Raw genomic sequence first — 14,995 nt, forward strand, 5'->3', positions numbered from 1 at the left:
GTAGGTAAGTTTTTAACTCTTCTTTTTTTAAAGGTCCGTCTTTGATAAGATCATGGAAGTTCGGGATGTTTAGTGACTCTGAGAGCACTGGAGGAAGCAGTGAATCTAGATCTCTGGATTCCGAATCCATAAGTCCAGGTAGAACCATATCTAGTCTAACTGAAAAGTCAGTGACAGACTGAAATAGTCCATTGGGAATTTTGTTGTTTTGGGGGGTTTTGTTTTTGTTTGTTTGTTTGGTTTGGTTTTTCAAGACAGGGTTTCTCTGTGTAGCTTTGAGCCTTTCCTGGAACTCTGTAGCCCAGGCTGGTCTTGAACTCACAGAGATCCACCTGCCTCTGCCTCCCAACTGCCACCACCACCACCTGGCTTCATTTGGGATATTTTTAACGAGCATATTTTTTGGATAATCTATCTCTGACATAAAAGAATATACATACATATGTGTAATTTAAAGAAAAACAGTGAAACCTTTATATGGAATCAGCATCTAGCCCAGCAGGCAGAATATTAGTAAGACATGAGAAGCCTCCCTTATATACAGATATAAGTAACGTACATATATAAATATAGATATATCACTTCCTATCCCACCAGAATCAAACATTCCATAGCTATTTTACATGTTTATGGTAACGTATTTCATGGACTTTACCCTCTTCTGGGTGCTATAAAAATAAAATCATTTCCTTACTCTTGATTTGGTATTAGGGATTGGACTTAAGACCTCTTGCATGAGCTATACACTGAGCCTGTTTTTTAACTTTTTTTGAAACAGGCTCACTAAGTTGCCCAGGCAGGCCTTGAATTTATTCTATAGTCCAGGCAAACTTGAGTCCTGTGCTCTTCCTTTTTTAGTCTCCCAAGTAGCTGGGATTACAGCCTGCACCCCACTTAGCCTTGCTTTCCTTCATCCATGTTGATGTGAATAGCTATCTCCATGTTCATACTCTATAATAACTTAGTAATGAAAGATCATTAAAATATGAGTGGAAGATGCTGCCTGTCTTCGTAAAGCCTGTAACCTCAAGTGCTGACTGTCAGAACTCGATAGTAAGGGCTCATAAGAATATGTAATCTTTTGTTTGTTTGTTTTTTCAAGGCAGGGTTTCTCTCTATAGCTTTGGAGCCTATCCTGAAACTTGCTCTGTAGACCAGGCTGGCCTCAAACTCAGAGAGATCCACCTGCCTCTGCCTCCTGAATGCTGGGATTAAAGGCGTACACCACCACCACCTGGCCTTTTTTTCTTTCTTTCTTTCTTTCTTTTTTTTTTTAATCAGATTTAATTATATTCTTTTTGTTCCCAGGAATGAATATCTGAATCCTAGATTTTGAGAGTAAAAGAAAAATTTCAATCAAAGCTAGTAAAATAATTCAAATTGTGTAATTCCAAGAATTTTATCACTACTTATTTCTGTTGTTCTTGACTGACTAGTCAGAGAATGATATCCACAATTTCCTTTTAGGAGACTTTCATCGGAAACTTCCACGAACTCCGTCCAGTGGCACCATGTCTTCTGCTGATGATCTAGATGAACGGGAGCCACCGTCCCCTTCAGAAGCTGGTATCTCATTCATCTCTTTTAGGACTCACTAAATCAGTTAAAATAGTGGCGATGCATAATACTAGATCATTACTTTGTTATACATATCTTAGATATATCTGCATGTTTATGTATATAAGATGAACTGATAATGAATTGATTAGATGATTGAAATAACGTCCACGAGAATAAGGAGTAAAACTTCTAGATCTAAGACATACTGCCAGTGTGTAGAACAGCAAGTTGTATATGGTGTTCTTTTATAAGTTCAATACAGCAGCTTTCTGTATTGAATGCAGATGCAATGCAGGAAAAATTCTAGAAAAGCTCATTCTTAATAGTGCAGAGGCTATGGGCAAAAACTTCAGTGGTAAAACTCTTCCTTACTGTGCACGAAGCCCTGGCTTCTAGCTTGAGTACAGCAGAACAGTAATTCCAATAATGAAGAAACTGTAGGAAGCCAAGTTGGAAAAGCAGATAAATGTATTTCTCAAGGACAAGGACAGTTGTGGGTGCTGAAGATACAGAATTCAGTTACTTAACGACTTGGATTGAATGCATATGAATTAGCTTTTGTATCTTTGGTACATTCATAATGTCTATCTCTTTTGGCAGAATTTCCCAAATTAATAGGATATCTGACTTCCACTATGGCTTAAATATATAACTAGCTAGTATTAATCTGTAATTTTATAACACTAGTTCTATCTTTAATGCACATATTGCTGGCATGATAGTAATTGAGTTTTCTTAGGAATATAATGCCACCCATAAACATACTTCCCTGTTCTGTACAGGCCATCTTAATAAAAGCATGAACTTGCTCATTCTGAGAACATCGTGTCATGGTATCTTAGAATTAACTTACTGGTTTGGTGGTGGCTGTACAGCTAAATCATTTGATAGAAGTATGTGGTTTTATCTATAAATTGGATGTTTTGATGTTAGAAACCCCAGACAATAGTTTTTTTGTAACATGTAGGTGATTGAAAAGTCTAAGGATTATACTCAGAACACATGAAATTTTTTGTCACCTTTTCATTCTCGTGTACTATTTCTGTTTCAAGGACCCAATTCCCTGGGTGCATTTAAGAAAACATTGATGTCAAAAGCAGCTCTCACTCACAAGTTTCGCAAGTTGAGATCCCCCACAAAATGTAGGGATTGTGAAGGCATCGTAATGTTCCCAGGCGTTGAATGTGAAGAGGTGAGATCTGTCTGTAATTGCACTGGCCTCAAAATTTGTTAGGATTTTATTAGGTTCTTTTACAAATACATACTTTTTTACTTTATTTTTTATTTTATGTGTGTTGATTGATTTCCTGCATGCATGTCTGTGCACTAAATGTGTACAGTGCCTTTGGAGGCCACAGAAGGGCATCAGATGCCCTGGGGCTGGAGTTACAGATGGTTGTGAGGCGTTCTATGGGTGCTCTGAGCTGAAAGTCAGCCCTTGTCTCTTCCAACCTACAAATGTGTTCTTAGTAAGTTGTACTGTAGTGTCTCTTTTATTGTTTCGTGTTTTGTTCTGTTGTTAGTTCTGTTTCAGATGTTACAAATAATTCACTTTACATTTGTTTCAGTTACATTACCAATCTCCCTATAGTCTGCTCACCTGTGAGTAGTTTAAGGTGATCTAATGAATTTAAACCATCATTCTCTTATAGTGTCTCCTCGTTTGTCATCGAAAGTGTTTGGAGAACTTAGTCATTATTTGTGGTCATCAGAAACTTCAGGGGAAAATGCACATATTTGGAGCAGAATTTATACAAGTTGCAAAAAAAGAACCAGATGGCATCCCTTTCGTACTAAAAATATGTGCCTCAGAAATTGAAAATAGAGCCTTGTGTCTCCAGGTACCTCTTAAAATTTAAAAAAAAAAAAAAAAAAAGGTGTATGTCATTTATTCTAAGGAAAGGAGAACTATACTGTCAGTTTGTCATAGCTGGTTTTGTTCCGACGTATTTGGAAAATGTTATTTGGCCCCAGCTAGGTTTTTTTCCTGCAATACTAAAAAAAGTGAAGTAGACACATCAAGTATTGTTTAGATGTCTGCAGTGGCCATTTGAACTAAAACAGAATTTGTTTCTCTATTCAAGGGAATTTACCGTGTTTGTGGAAACAAAATAAAAACTGAGAAACTGTGCCAAGCTTTGGAAAATGGAATGCACTTAGTCGACATTTCAGAATTCAGTTCACATGACATCTGCGATGTCTTGAAATTATACCTACGACAGGTAAACCTATCATATTAAAACAGTAAAAATGTGATTTGTGTTTTGTTTTACAGTTTATAACCTTGTACACTGTATTTTCATTGACATAGACCATACTGATGTCTCCTAAGTATTAATGTATAGATCACAGCATAAATAAGTCAGACATACAATTAGAAGTAATAATAACAAAACACTGATTTCTCATCTTAGTGTAAGAACATAGCATATTACTTAACCTTACAAAAGGCCTGCATGTGTCTTTTCCAGTTACAGCCTCCTGACTCCATGGAAGCCCTTTCCTAACCATTTAAGGAATAAACTATTTCCTAGACACAAAGAAATAAATAACATGAAGTGTCTATATCAAACTTTAGAAACTTGACTTTCTTTGAAAACATAGTTTAGCTTTGTAAGGGAAGGTCAGTATTAACTGTTCCATGAATATTCAGTGAACAGAACAGTGTTTGGACCATGGGTTAGTTTTGTCTGCTCTGATATTTCAAAATAGCTATTTTAGATGGTCAGTGGGAAAACCTTGAAGTACATGTTTGGAGCAAGAAGCAGAGCTGTCCTGTAGCTGGGCACTAGAGAGCTGACAGGACCGTGGTCAGGAAGGGCCATCCTGCTTGTCTTTTTTGGTGCTCCGTGTTGGATCTCAGTATTTGTGGAGCCAGCTACAAAGAGAACATATCGATGGGGTAAAGCAAGTGGCCTCGACAGAAGCTTAGGGAGAGGTTCTAGGAGTTTGGCACAGTGTTGTGAAGCAGGTACGAAAACGGCTTGGCTAAGCCCGCCTGGCACTCTGTTCCTGGGTGAGGTTGAAGAGATGTAGTAGAGGGCAGTGCTGGTGTCCTTCCACGTCAGTCTTTGGAGTCTGTCGTTCATTTGCACAGCTGCTGACTTGGGGTTTCTCTGTGTGAAGAAAGTACCCCTATTTTTGTTCCTGCCTTTCCTCCGTTTTGCTCTCATGTCTGTCTGTCCTTGGACAAGATGGACCTTATTCATCTGTAAATGTTTTTAATCTCTTTTCTTGATGAAAATGGAACAGTGTAGATAGTAAATGTCTGTGCTTTGGGTGCTCGGCAACCTGTGCTTACTCAGGTCTGTCCTCTTGTCTCTGCTCGTTCTGCTTTTGCTGTCCCGTAGTACTTTCTAGAAGATTCCCAGCCTCAGCTCTTCTCACTGCTACAGACTTCTCCATCTCTAGGATCACCTTTAATCACTACAGACTCTGGTGGACTGTTCCTTCTGATCTCTAGGATCACCCTCTAATCACTACAGACTCTGGTGGACTGTTCCTTCTGATCTCTAGGATCACCTTTAATCACTACAGACTCTGGTGGACTGACTGTTCCTTCTGTTATGTTTGACTGCATCTGAGTAGTATAGTGGATTTGTTTTATTAAATCAGTAGTAGTAACATTGGGATGGTAATGCATATAAATATAGATGTAGATCAGCATTTTAAAATTCCTTGTGGAACTTCTAGTTTTAGAGTTTTATTGTCTGTTAATGTCTTAGTTATTTAATTTATGACAGTGATTTCAGATTAACGTAATAGATCATATCTGTAGTAAGCATATACATTTAAACTTTTTTGTATGAATGTTTTGCCTGCATGTATGTCTGTACCACATGCATGCTTGGTGCCCAAGGAGGCCAGAAGCCCATCGTATCCTCTGGAACTGGTGTTACAGACAGTCATGACCAGCTGTGTGGGAGCTTGGAATGGAACCCACATCCCTCTAGAAAAGAAGCCAGTTCTCTTAACCACTGAGCCATCTTTCTAGCCCCAGACATACACAGCTAAAGGCCTACTTTAAATCTTGTTAACCTAAAAGAACATGGTGAATCATTGATTAGCTGTGAATGATAGTTAACATTATAACAGGAAAAAGAAAGAACAATATTCATAATGTAATTTTATTTCTTTAGCTCCCAGAACCATTTATTTTATTCAGATTATACAAGGAGTTTATAGACCTTGCAAAAGAGATACAACATGTAAATGAAGAACAAGAAGCAAAAAAGGATAGCCCTGAAGACAGAAAACACCCACATGTGTGCATAGAAATCAACCGAATCCTTCTGAGGAGCAAAGACCTACTGAGACAGTTGCCAGCATCAAATTTTAATAGTCTTCATTACCTCATAGTACATCTGAAGCGGTAAGAGTTTTACATAGACATAACCTTCTTTAGTGAGTAGTTTTTTGTTGAATAAAATGTAGCAAAATTTTAACCATTTTTAATACTATAGTAGTGTTAAGTACATTCATGTATTTTTAAAATGAATTTCATTTTTCTAACATGCTAGAGGAAAGGGACTAAGTGTATGTATATTCAGGCAGCCAATATCATCCTCATATGTCTGCTGTGTGCCTGGCTCTGGTTGGAGAAACGGGATGGAAACAGAGTTTCTCTCATCTGTGGGCTTACAGACCTGCACGCACACACAGCACAGCATCATTTGTTCAGTAGGTGTGTACAGCATGCAAAGGAAGATGGGGTAAGTCAGAGGAAGCAGCTCTCAAGTAAGGCTTAAAGAACTCAGTAGTGACTTAGTAGTCCAAGAATGCTCAGAAGAGCATTCCAGGCAGAGGATGATAGACACAGATAGGTGGGAGCAGTTTATATTTAGGAAATAAAGTAATGTGATTAGGCTGCACTACAGATGCACAGTGGGAACTGATAAGATCTTGCATACCTAACAGTTGAGTTTGCCATCTTGCCTCGGTACCCACTAAAGATTTTTGAGCCAGGAATTTCACGTGCTCAGATCTGCCTGTTAGCTCTTTCTGGCAGAGATCTTGAGAATGGACTGGAGTTAGTTTACACAGTTAGTTCTAGTCTCTGAGTCGAAACAAAGGGTGATGAGAGCTGGAAGTCAACTGGGAATGTGAGAGTGACCATTAGTACGGAGGCTCTTGGAGGGTGTCATCTAGGCTTGAGAAGTAGCCTTGGTTATAAGAAATTGACAGTAATGTTCTGTTTCCATTATAAAGACCTGGAAGCATATACAGAAGTAATCTTTAAGGATCCTTTTTTTGTATCTGCTGAGAAAATATCAGTAATTCCTTCTCCTTGATTTTTATCCTAATACAAAAATACTGTTATACCAGATTTGGCACATGATCAATATTTTATTTATTTGTTTGTTTGTTTGTTTGTTTTGAGCTGGGGATCGAACCCAGGGCCTTGCGCTTGCTAGGCGAGCTCTCTACCACTGAGCTAAATCCCCAACCCCTTGATCAATATTTTAATCAAGTAAATATGTATCTTTCTTAGATCTCTCTCACAACTTGACCCTTGACCATTTTCTAGGCTTTTGTAGCCTGTGTGTGTTCAAGCAATCAATGTGGTCCCTCAGGTGCCTCCTGTGTGCCAGGCTAGACAAACGGGTTTCTATCTACTCTTTCCAACCCATAGTAAACTACATTGAAGAACTTTAATAAGCATGTCTCAGGGTTGGGGATTTCGCCCAGTGGTAGAGCGCTTGCCTAGCAAGCACAAGGCCCTGGGTTCAGTCCTCAGCTCCAACAAAAATAATAATAATAATAATAATAACATGTCTCATAAAGCTTGTGTGTTCTGCTTTGCAGGGTGGTAGATCATGCGGAAGAAAACAAGATGAATTCTAAGAACTTGGGGGTGATATTTGGACCAAGTCTCATTAGGCCAAGGCCCACAACTGCCCCTGTCACCATCTCGTCACTTGCTGAGTATTCTAACCAGGCACGATTAGTGGAGTTCCTCATTACGTACTCACAGAAGATCTTCGATGGGTCCCTCCAGCCCCAAGATGTTGTTATCTCAAGTGCAGGTGCCGTTGCTCCTCAGGTTGATCAAGGGTATCTTCCAAGACCTCTGTTATCACCAGATGAGAGAGACTCAGATCATTCTATGAAACCACTATTCTTTTCTTCAAAGGAAGTAAGTGGTTTCTTTTTAAGTGTGTGTGTGTGTGTGTGTGTGTGTGTGTGTGTGTGTGTGTGTACACGCATGCACACAGATGAGAAGACAGGCTTGTACATGCCATGGCACTGGGGTAGAAGTCAGAGGACAAGTTTGGGGAGTCGGTTTTCACCTTCCACCAGTGTAGAGTCAGGGTCTGCTTTCTGCTACTGTGCTGTATGCTCTAAATTAGCAGCTGGCTTGCAAGCTTTGGAGCAATTCCTGGGTCTCTGCCTCTTACCTCACTGTAGACACACTAGGATTGCAGACACGTGCCACTACATCCAAGATTTTACAGGGGCCCTGGGGCTCACACTCGGGTTGTCAGGCTTGGGTGAATGGCACCTTTTCTTGTTAAGCCAAAGTGTTGACTGTTAAAGAATTGCATTGGAACTGTATGGTTTTTGAAATGTGCTTTGCTTCTACAAGTGTGAATATTCTCTTCCATTAGCAGGATTTCCATACTGCAGATTGTGAGAGCAAAACTTTTGAATTAGCTACATCATTTGAAGAATCAGAACGCAAACAAAATGCATTGGGAAAATGTGATGCTTCTCTCATTGGTGAGTAGCCATATGGGCATGAAATTAAGACTTTACAAATAAACCATTATTAAAAGCCAAGGTGAGTACACCAGGTTCGGCCCTTAGTACTGTGGAGACAAACACAAGCCAAGGAAGGGAGGTCCGAACCGCCACATTTTTTACTTCGCAAGTCTGTGCCAGCCACTGAGAAAGTTGCCTTTTAGTGTACCTTGCTTCTTTCTGTTTTTCCATTTGTGTGTGCATCCATATTTTTCATGTATGTGGGGACATGCATGTGGATGCCCAGGCTTGGTGTCCGGCATCTTCTTTGGTCACACTTCTACCTGATTTATTAAGGCAGTGTCTCCCAATCAAACCCAGGGCTTGCTGATAGGGCTAGTCTTGGAAGCCAGCTTGCTCTGACCATCTCTACCTTCTGAGGCTGGAATCCTGGACAAGCTGCCAACCACCCCAACATTAACATGGGTTCTCGGAAAGTGTACACTGGTCCTTGTTGTGGGACCAGTGCATTGACAACCAAGCCATCTCTCCAGCCCTGTCCCTTACATTTATAAAAGATTCCTTAGAGATCCTAAGTGGGTTTGTGCTCCTGCTAAAATTTTGTTTTGTTTTGACTTTTGCTTTATGTTCAGTTACAGTCAAGGCAGATAAGTCTTAAGCAGTGTGCTAATGGATAACATGTTTTGTAATGTGATTCAAAGTATTACTAAATTTAGCTCGGCGGTGGCGGCACACGCCTTTAATCCCAGCACTTGGGAGGCAGAGGCAGGCAGATCTCTGTGAGTTTGAGGCCAGCCTGGGCTACCAAGTGAGTTCCAGGAAAGGCACAAAGCTACACAGAGAAACCCTGTCTCAAAAAAAAAAAAAAGTATTGCTAAATTTAACTGCTAATAGGCATTAAACCAGAGTGGACTGGAAAGATGACCCAGTGGTTTAGAGCACTTGCTAGAGGACCCAGGATTCCCAGCATCTACATGGTGGATTACAACCATCTATAACTCAAGTTTCAGAGGATCCGATGCCCTCTTCTGGCTTTTACTTGCCCCAGGCACTCAAGGGGTGCACATATGTACAGCAGTAAACACTCATATGTATAAAATAAATCTTAAAAAAAAAAAAAAAAAAAAAAAAAATTTCTTTTTTTAATTTTTAAAAAGAGTTCTAGCCAAGCAGTGGTAGCGCATGCCTTTAATCCCAGCACTCAGGAGGCAGAGCCAGGCGGATCTCTGTGAGTTCAAGGCCAGCCTGGTCTACAGATTGAGATCCAGGACAGGCACCAAAACTACACAGAGAAAAAAACCTGTCTCCAAAAAAAAAAAAAAAAAAAAAAAAAACCCAAAAAAAAAAAGAGTACTAATAATGGAAAAGTTTAGACTCCACAAACATTTTTTATGTGCTTTTCCTGTGGACTCCCTTTGCACTCTACGTACATAGGTGTATGTCATTCATTCGCTTGACCTGACATCTCCAGCAGCAGTTTTCCCAGGATTTTGTTGACTGGCAGCTGTCGTGTGATGAAAAGTCTTACATTTTTACTGTAAGTCTGTAATCTAGCTTGGCAGAAAGGTCAGGTTTGATGTGTAATCAATATCAGGGAACACAGCCTGAGAAAGGAAGGGAGCCTACCTGACTTCTCTGTTTGATGCCATGCATTAGCTGTGCCATAGTGCCTGAGAGAACAACTTAGGGGCTTTCTCACCTTGGTGGGAAGATACCTTGGAGTAGAGTGAGTGGGATGTCATTTTGTACTCTGTGAATATGTGTTGCTCCCATTAGTTAATAAGCGAAGCTGCTTTAGCCTTTGGCAAGGCAGGATAAGAGCCAGGCAGGAAATCCAAGCAGAGAGACAGGGAGAAGGGTGGAGTCGGGAGCAGTCACCCTCCAGCTGCCCAAGGAGCAAGATGCCAGCAGACCTGTAAAGCCACAGCCACGTGGCAAAATATAGATGAATAGAAATGGGTTAATTTAAGTTGTAAGAGCTGGTTGGTAATAAGCCTGAGCAATAGGCCAAACAGTTTGTAATATTAAGTCTCTGACTCGTTATTCAGGAACTCACAGCTGACAGTCTGAGAGAGGAAAATGATACCAAAAGTTATATGTTTAGTGAATTGTTCAGATAGGATTTTAATTTTATTTTAATTTATAAATCTAACCTATGTTTTTGTTTTTCACTACCCCATGAAATTAGGTTCCCAATTAGTAATGTTAATAAACATAAATAATTTGAAGGGTTTTTTTTTTTTAGTATTTATTATATACAAGATAGTTCTAGGTACTTTTCTTGTTAGACTATTTAGATAACATGACAACTTAGACACATGTATTCTTATGTGACAGGTGAAGGCAGGTAGGGACCGTACAGTGACCTTTCCAGTGAAGATCAAGACCAAGAGGTGACCAGGCAGCTGACATAGAGCCTACACTGTTTTCTGTTAAGCTAGCGACTCTTGTTGCAGAACCAAAGGAATGCATGCACTCTGATTCTTGCAGGCCAGCTGCAGTAAGTCAGGTCCCATAGATACTCTGTGAATGTGGGGAGAACTCAGGGAAGAAAGGTCATCTGGGGGCGGGGGAGATGGCTCAGTGGGTAAGAGTGCTTGCTGAGTTGACCTGCATTTGCTTCCCAGTACCCACCCTGGCTGCTCAAGCTCCGGAGGGACCCAACACCTTGGCTCTGAGAGCATCTGTGCTTTTGTGCACATGTGCACACACGTACATAATTCATTTTTTTAATAAAAAGGTTACAGAGGTTAGATGAGCTGATGACTGACAAGTGACGCTGGTGCTCACCTGTATACCATGTCCAGCATGTGTCACAGAGCAGAAGACTCAAGCCACACACAGGGCCATGACCAGGTGCTACTCAGACTCAGAACAGTATCAGGGTGCCAATCGTTTGCTGTGTCTTAGCATCAAGGAGCTGGGGGCCAAGGGCAGTACCTTTGCAGAATTGGAAGAGACAGGCTATGGGAAGCTGAGGACTCGGGGTGAGTGGCCTTGAGACCCCCTGAGAATGACAGTGTTCTACCTAAAGCCCAGTTTTCCATCCTTAGTTGACCTAGTGGGTGGTACAGTTGGTTAGCTCCGAGAGCTGTGGCCAGCACCCTCTCTCGCACTGTGGAATGAAGGGAGCTAAAGACATCTCAAGTAGGATATCTTGAGGTCCTGGGATTCAGGGCACGCCTGCATTTGGTTGGCCTGAGGTGGTGTAATTTTTCTGAGTTAACTCACCAGTGTCTTCCTGTTGAGTCTTTTGACCTAGAAAATACCTGTTCATGGGGAGCACTTTAAAACAAATTACTAGACAAGTAGTTTTTGTATTTTGTTTTGTTTTTAACTATTTTGTAAATGCTTTGTGGTTGTTTTTTTACATAAAATTTTAAATGAACTTTTAAATTCAAACTGTGTCTGTAAAGAGCAGTTAGGTCTTCTGCATAGACAACTGAGAAGTCTATGCTGGGGACTTTTATAAAATTATTTTGTTATCCACTGTCTGTCCATAGAGTCTAGTATTAATCATGGGCTGCTTTCTTTTTCAGACAACCAAGTGCATTTGCTTTTTGACCAAGAGCTTGAGTCAGCATCACAGAAGATGGAAGAGGTTTGTAAAAGCCCCAAGCTACTTCTGCTGAAATCTGATAGGGCAGCAAACAGTGTGCAGAGACATACTCCAAGGACCAAGATGAGACCTGTAAGTTTGCCCGTAGATCGGCTGCTGCTGCTTGCAAGTTCTCCTACTGAGAGGAACAGCAGGAACATAGGGAATGGAGAATCAGACAAGGGTGGCAAGAGTCTTGCCGCTGAAGGACTTCATAGAAAAGACAACTCAAATACTACTTGTTCCAAAGTTAATGGCTTTGACCAGCAAAGTCTCCAGAAATCCTGGGATAAACAATATGAACGGAACAGTTTTACAGCCAAGACTACATTGGTTCTGCCCAGTGCACACCCTGAGAAAGGATTGACTGCAGACATTGGGAACAGCGATGACCATTCCAGTGGTGGCGCCCAGGCCAGTAAACCACAGGCAGAGCCAGCCAGGTCAGCAAGAGACACGTCAGAGCGGAGGTCCTCTGATTCCTGCCCTGTAGCTGCTGTCAGAGCACCCAGAACATTGCAGCCCCAGCACTGGACAACGTTTTACAAACCACCTAATCCCAGTTTCATTGTCAGGGGGGCTGAGGAGAAGGCAGCATTGCCCATGGCAGCTGGGCCTCCTGCCCCGGGGCATGCTCCCCAGAGTCCTGTGGCCAAATCAGACCCAGACTCGAGGGCCACATCAGCCTGTCCTGTGCAGCCAAGTGGTCAACCTAAAGAGAACTCTGAGGAGTCTGGCCTGCCTGAGGGGATGCCGGCCTGCCAGAGACCACGACTAAAGCGAATGCAGCAGTTTGAAGACCTTGAGGATGAGGTCCCACAGTTTGTGTAGGCTTGTCAGATTCATTTCCTGTGTGTTTTGTTTGTGAGAGGAATGTTTGGACAGGGCCCTTTTGTATAGGATTGCCAAAGCTGTTTGTCACTGTGTTGTTTGTTGATCATGTGGGATGGAGAGAGTTCTGACAAGGCTGCATTGATGCCTCACTGGAATGATCTTTGAAGTTGTAAAGAAAATTCATGGATTCATGTTTTTTAAGAGTTGATTTTCCTCATAAAATGATCCATTTAAATTCATCCTTAATATATGATAGTTTTTAGCAGGAAGTGCAGTTGGGGGAAATGGCTTTATCGTGCAGCATGAGATCAGGTGCATATTTATAAAGTAGTTCGGAACACTAGTTCCTGGAAGATGTCATGCTGTGATTCCCACAGTCTCAGGGGCATCTCCGACCATTTGTGCTTCTGTAGTTGGATGTAGGTGAGCTTTTATTTTCCCATTGGAAATTCACTTTTTTAATACTTACATAATGGCCAAAGGGTTTGCCGATCTGTATTTAATTATATTTTAATTGCCAATTTTTACATGTGGTGGTTTAATTGTACCCCAGAAATGCACTTAAACCTGAACTGTGTAGTTCCGTTACCTTTTATTTGGCTTTAGATGTTTTTAATACATTTGTAGGGGCTTGAGGGTCTTGTTTTGTTTTATCTTAGTTTTATAAACTTTTGTTTTTCAACAGTTCTGAACTTTTAAATATTTTATATAGTGGTCCAGAAAAGACGCTATTTTCAGAAGTTTTAAAATTCAGTACATTTCCTCTTTTTATTACCTGGGTTTTGTTTAAACTGTTCGTTTTATATGAAATGTTTTGACTTATGAGTCATTTTATATACTTTTTCTACCTGACTTTCAACCATTGAAAATGTATAGTTATTCAAATGAGTGAAAATTTATTTAAGTTGATCCCAAGAGTTTAGAAATTTGAGAGGTGTAGATGATCAGATCTGTTTCTTAAGAAAAAACAACCTAGTTTTCAGAACTTGTGCATTCCTGATACTTCTGTGTCATTGTTTTGTCTAAAATAGGATGTAAAAGGGACAACAAATACAGTAGCCTTTTGTATGTGTGAATTATATTATGCTTTTGTATGACCTTGTGTATTTGATAAATACATGTACATATCCACTTGTGAAATGATGTCAGGTTCTCATGGCTTGTCTGGCAGGCCTGCGCTGACATTAGGGTCGGCACTTGGGTCCTGCATCCTGTAACTACAACACGGAGTGTTTTGTGACAAGGCGTGTTGGTGTCTGTGCCATGCCGAACCAGGGAAAAATGAGTAACCAGCATTTTCATGATGAAACTTGGTTTTCATTCCTTATTGCACACCCTATTGCTGTGAAAACCTAAAATGAAAATGAAATCAGCCAACATTTATTGAGCCTCTTCTATATGCTGCAAACTTTACAAGTGTCTATATAAATTTTCATAGCAACCTGTAATGGGCAGGTGAGCATGCTGTTATCCTTGCCGCTGATGGCAATAGAGACTTAGCTGACACACTGCCAAGTCCCACAGATGTCACACAGAATTAAACCTACAACAGAAGGGCTGTCCTGTTTTGATGTTTGGTGCTCTTAGCAACTGTGAGAACGCTCAGTATTATCAGAGTTATTCAACAATAACAAATACCCCTCTAAAAATTCTTACTGTGAAATACACCTAAAGATCACCATGTGAATCATTTTCCTGTGTGCTTGAGGAACAGTAAGCCTGTTCACATTGCTCTGCAGGTGTGCCTAGCTAGCCATCTCCACAACTTCTTCAGCATCCCACACGAAGACTTGTAAACTGTACTGTTAGCTCCAGTTGGATTGTGTGGAGACAGCCCAGTCACTAATGAGTATATCGTGGCATAAGGCTGCCTCTCTGCCACTTTGTAAGTGATGGTTCCCCTTTGGGACTGCCGTTAGGGCCTGACCAGCACATTCTGTTTTCCTGGGAGCACTAAGCAGGCTTCTCGGAAGAAGGGGTACCCAGAGTATGTACTGTGCCTGCCACCCAAAACAGAGGCAGCCACCCACTGGGGAGTTACTTTGTGACGAAGGAAATCGATGTGAGCAGGGGAAAAAGGTAGAAGCTAGGAGTCCTGGGAAAGAGCTTTCAGACCACCAGAAAGCTTTATGGAAAGTTCTGGCAAGCAGTATGGAAAATTGATCATTCTTTCCTAAACGGGCTTAGCGGAACTTGTGATTATTTTAAATGACTTTGATATAGCATAGGCAAGCTAATTCTTTTGCCGTGGAGATACTATGGTTCCAGTGGGGATTGGCCTAGTGATCTCACAAGCAGATT

General features: G+C 40.9%; 1 protein-coding gene across 5 annotated transcripts in view; it reads left to right on the forward strand.

Annotated features, from left to right (window-relative positions):
* The window catches only part of Arhgap29 (Rho GTPase activating protein 29), a 66,440-nt gene extending 52,606 nt beyond the window's left edge, over nt 1–13,834 (forward strand). For 3 of the 5 annotated variants that reach the window (XM_036190885.1, XM_036190890.1, XM_036190886.1), the window contains exons 15-23: nt 34–138; nt 1,468–1,566; nt 2,613–2,752; nt 3,213–3,401; nt 3,645–3,782; nt 5,700–5,932; nt 7,366–7,696; nt 8,169–8,280; nt 11,802–13,834. In XM_036190885.1, the coding sequence (XP_036046778.1) occupies nt 34–138; nt 1,468–1,566; nt 2,613–2,752; nt 3,213–3,401; nt 3,645–3,782; nt 5,700–5,932; nt 7,366–7,696; nt 8,169–8,280; nt 11,802–12,691 (2,237 nt within the window). In that variant the 3' untranslated portion in view covers nt 12,692–13,834. The remainder of the gene's footprint in view (nt 1–33; nt 139–1,467; nt 1,567–2,612; nt 2,753–3,212; nt 3,402–3,644; nt 3,783–5,699; nt 5,933–7,365; nt 7,697–8,168; nt 8,281–11,801) is intronic. The other 2 variants (XM_036190888.1, XM_036190889.1) reach the window with 1 other exon arrangement.
* Nucleotides 13,835–14,995: the final 1,161 nt, after the last annotated feature.

The sequence above is a fragment of the Onychomys torridus genome, chromosome 6 (assembly GCF_903995425.1).
Source record: "Onychomys torridus chromosome 6, mOncTor1.1, whole genome shotgun sequence".
NCBI lineage: Eukaryota > Metazoa > Chordata > Mammalia > Rodentia > Cricetidae > Onychomys > Onychomys torridus.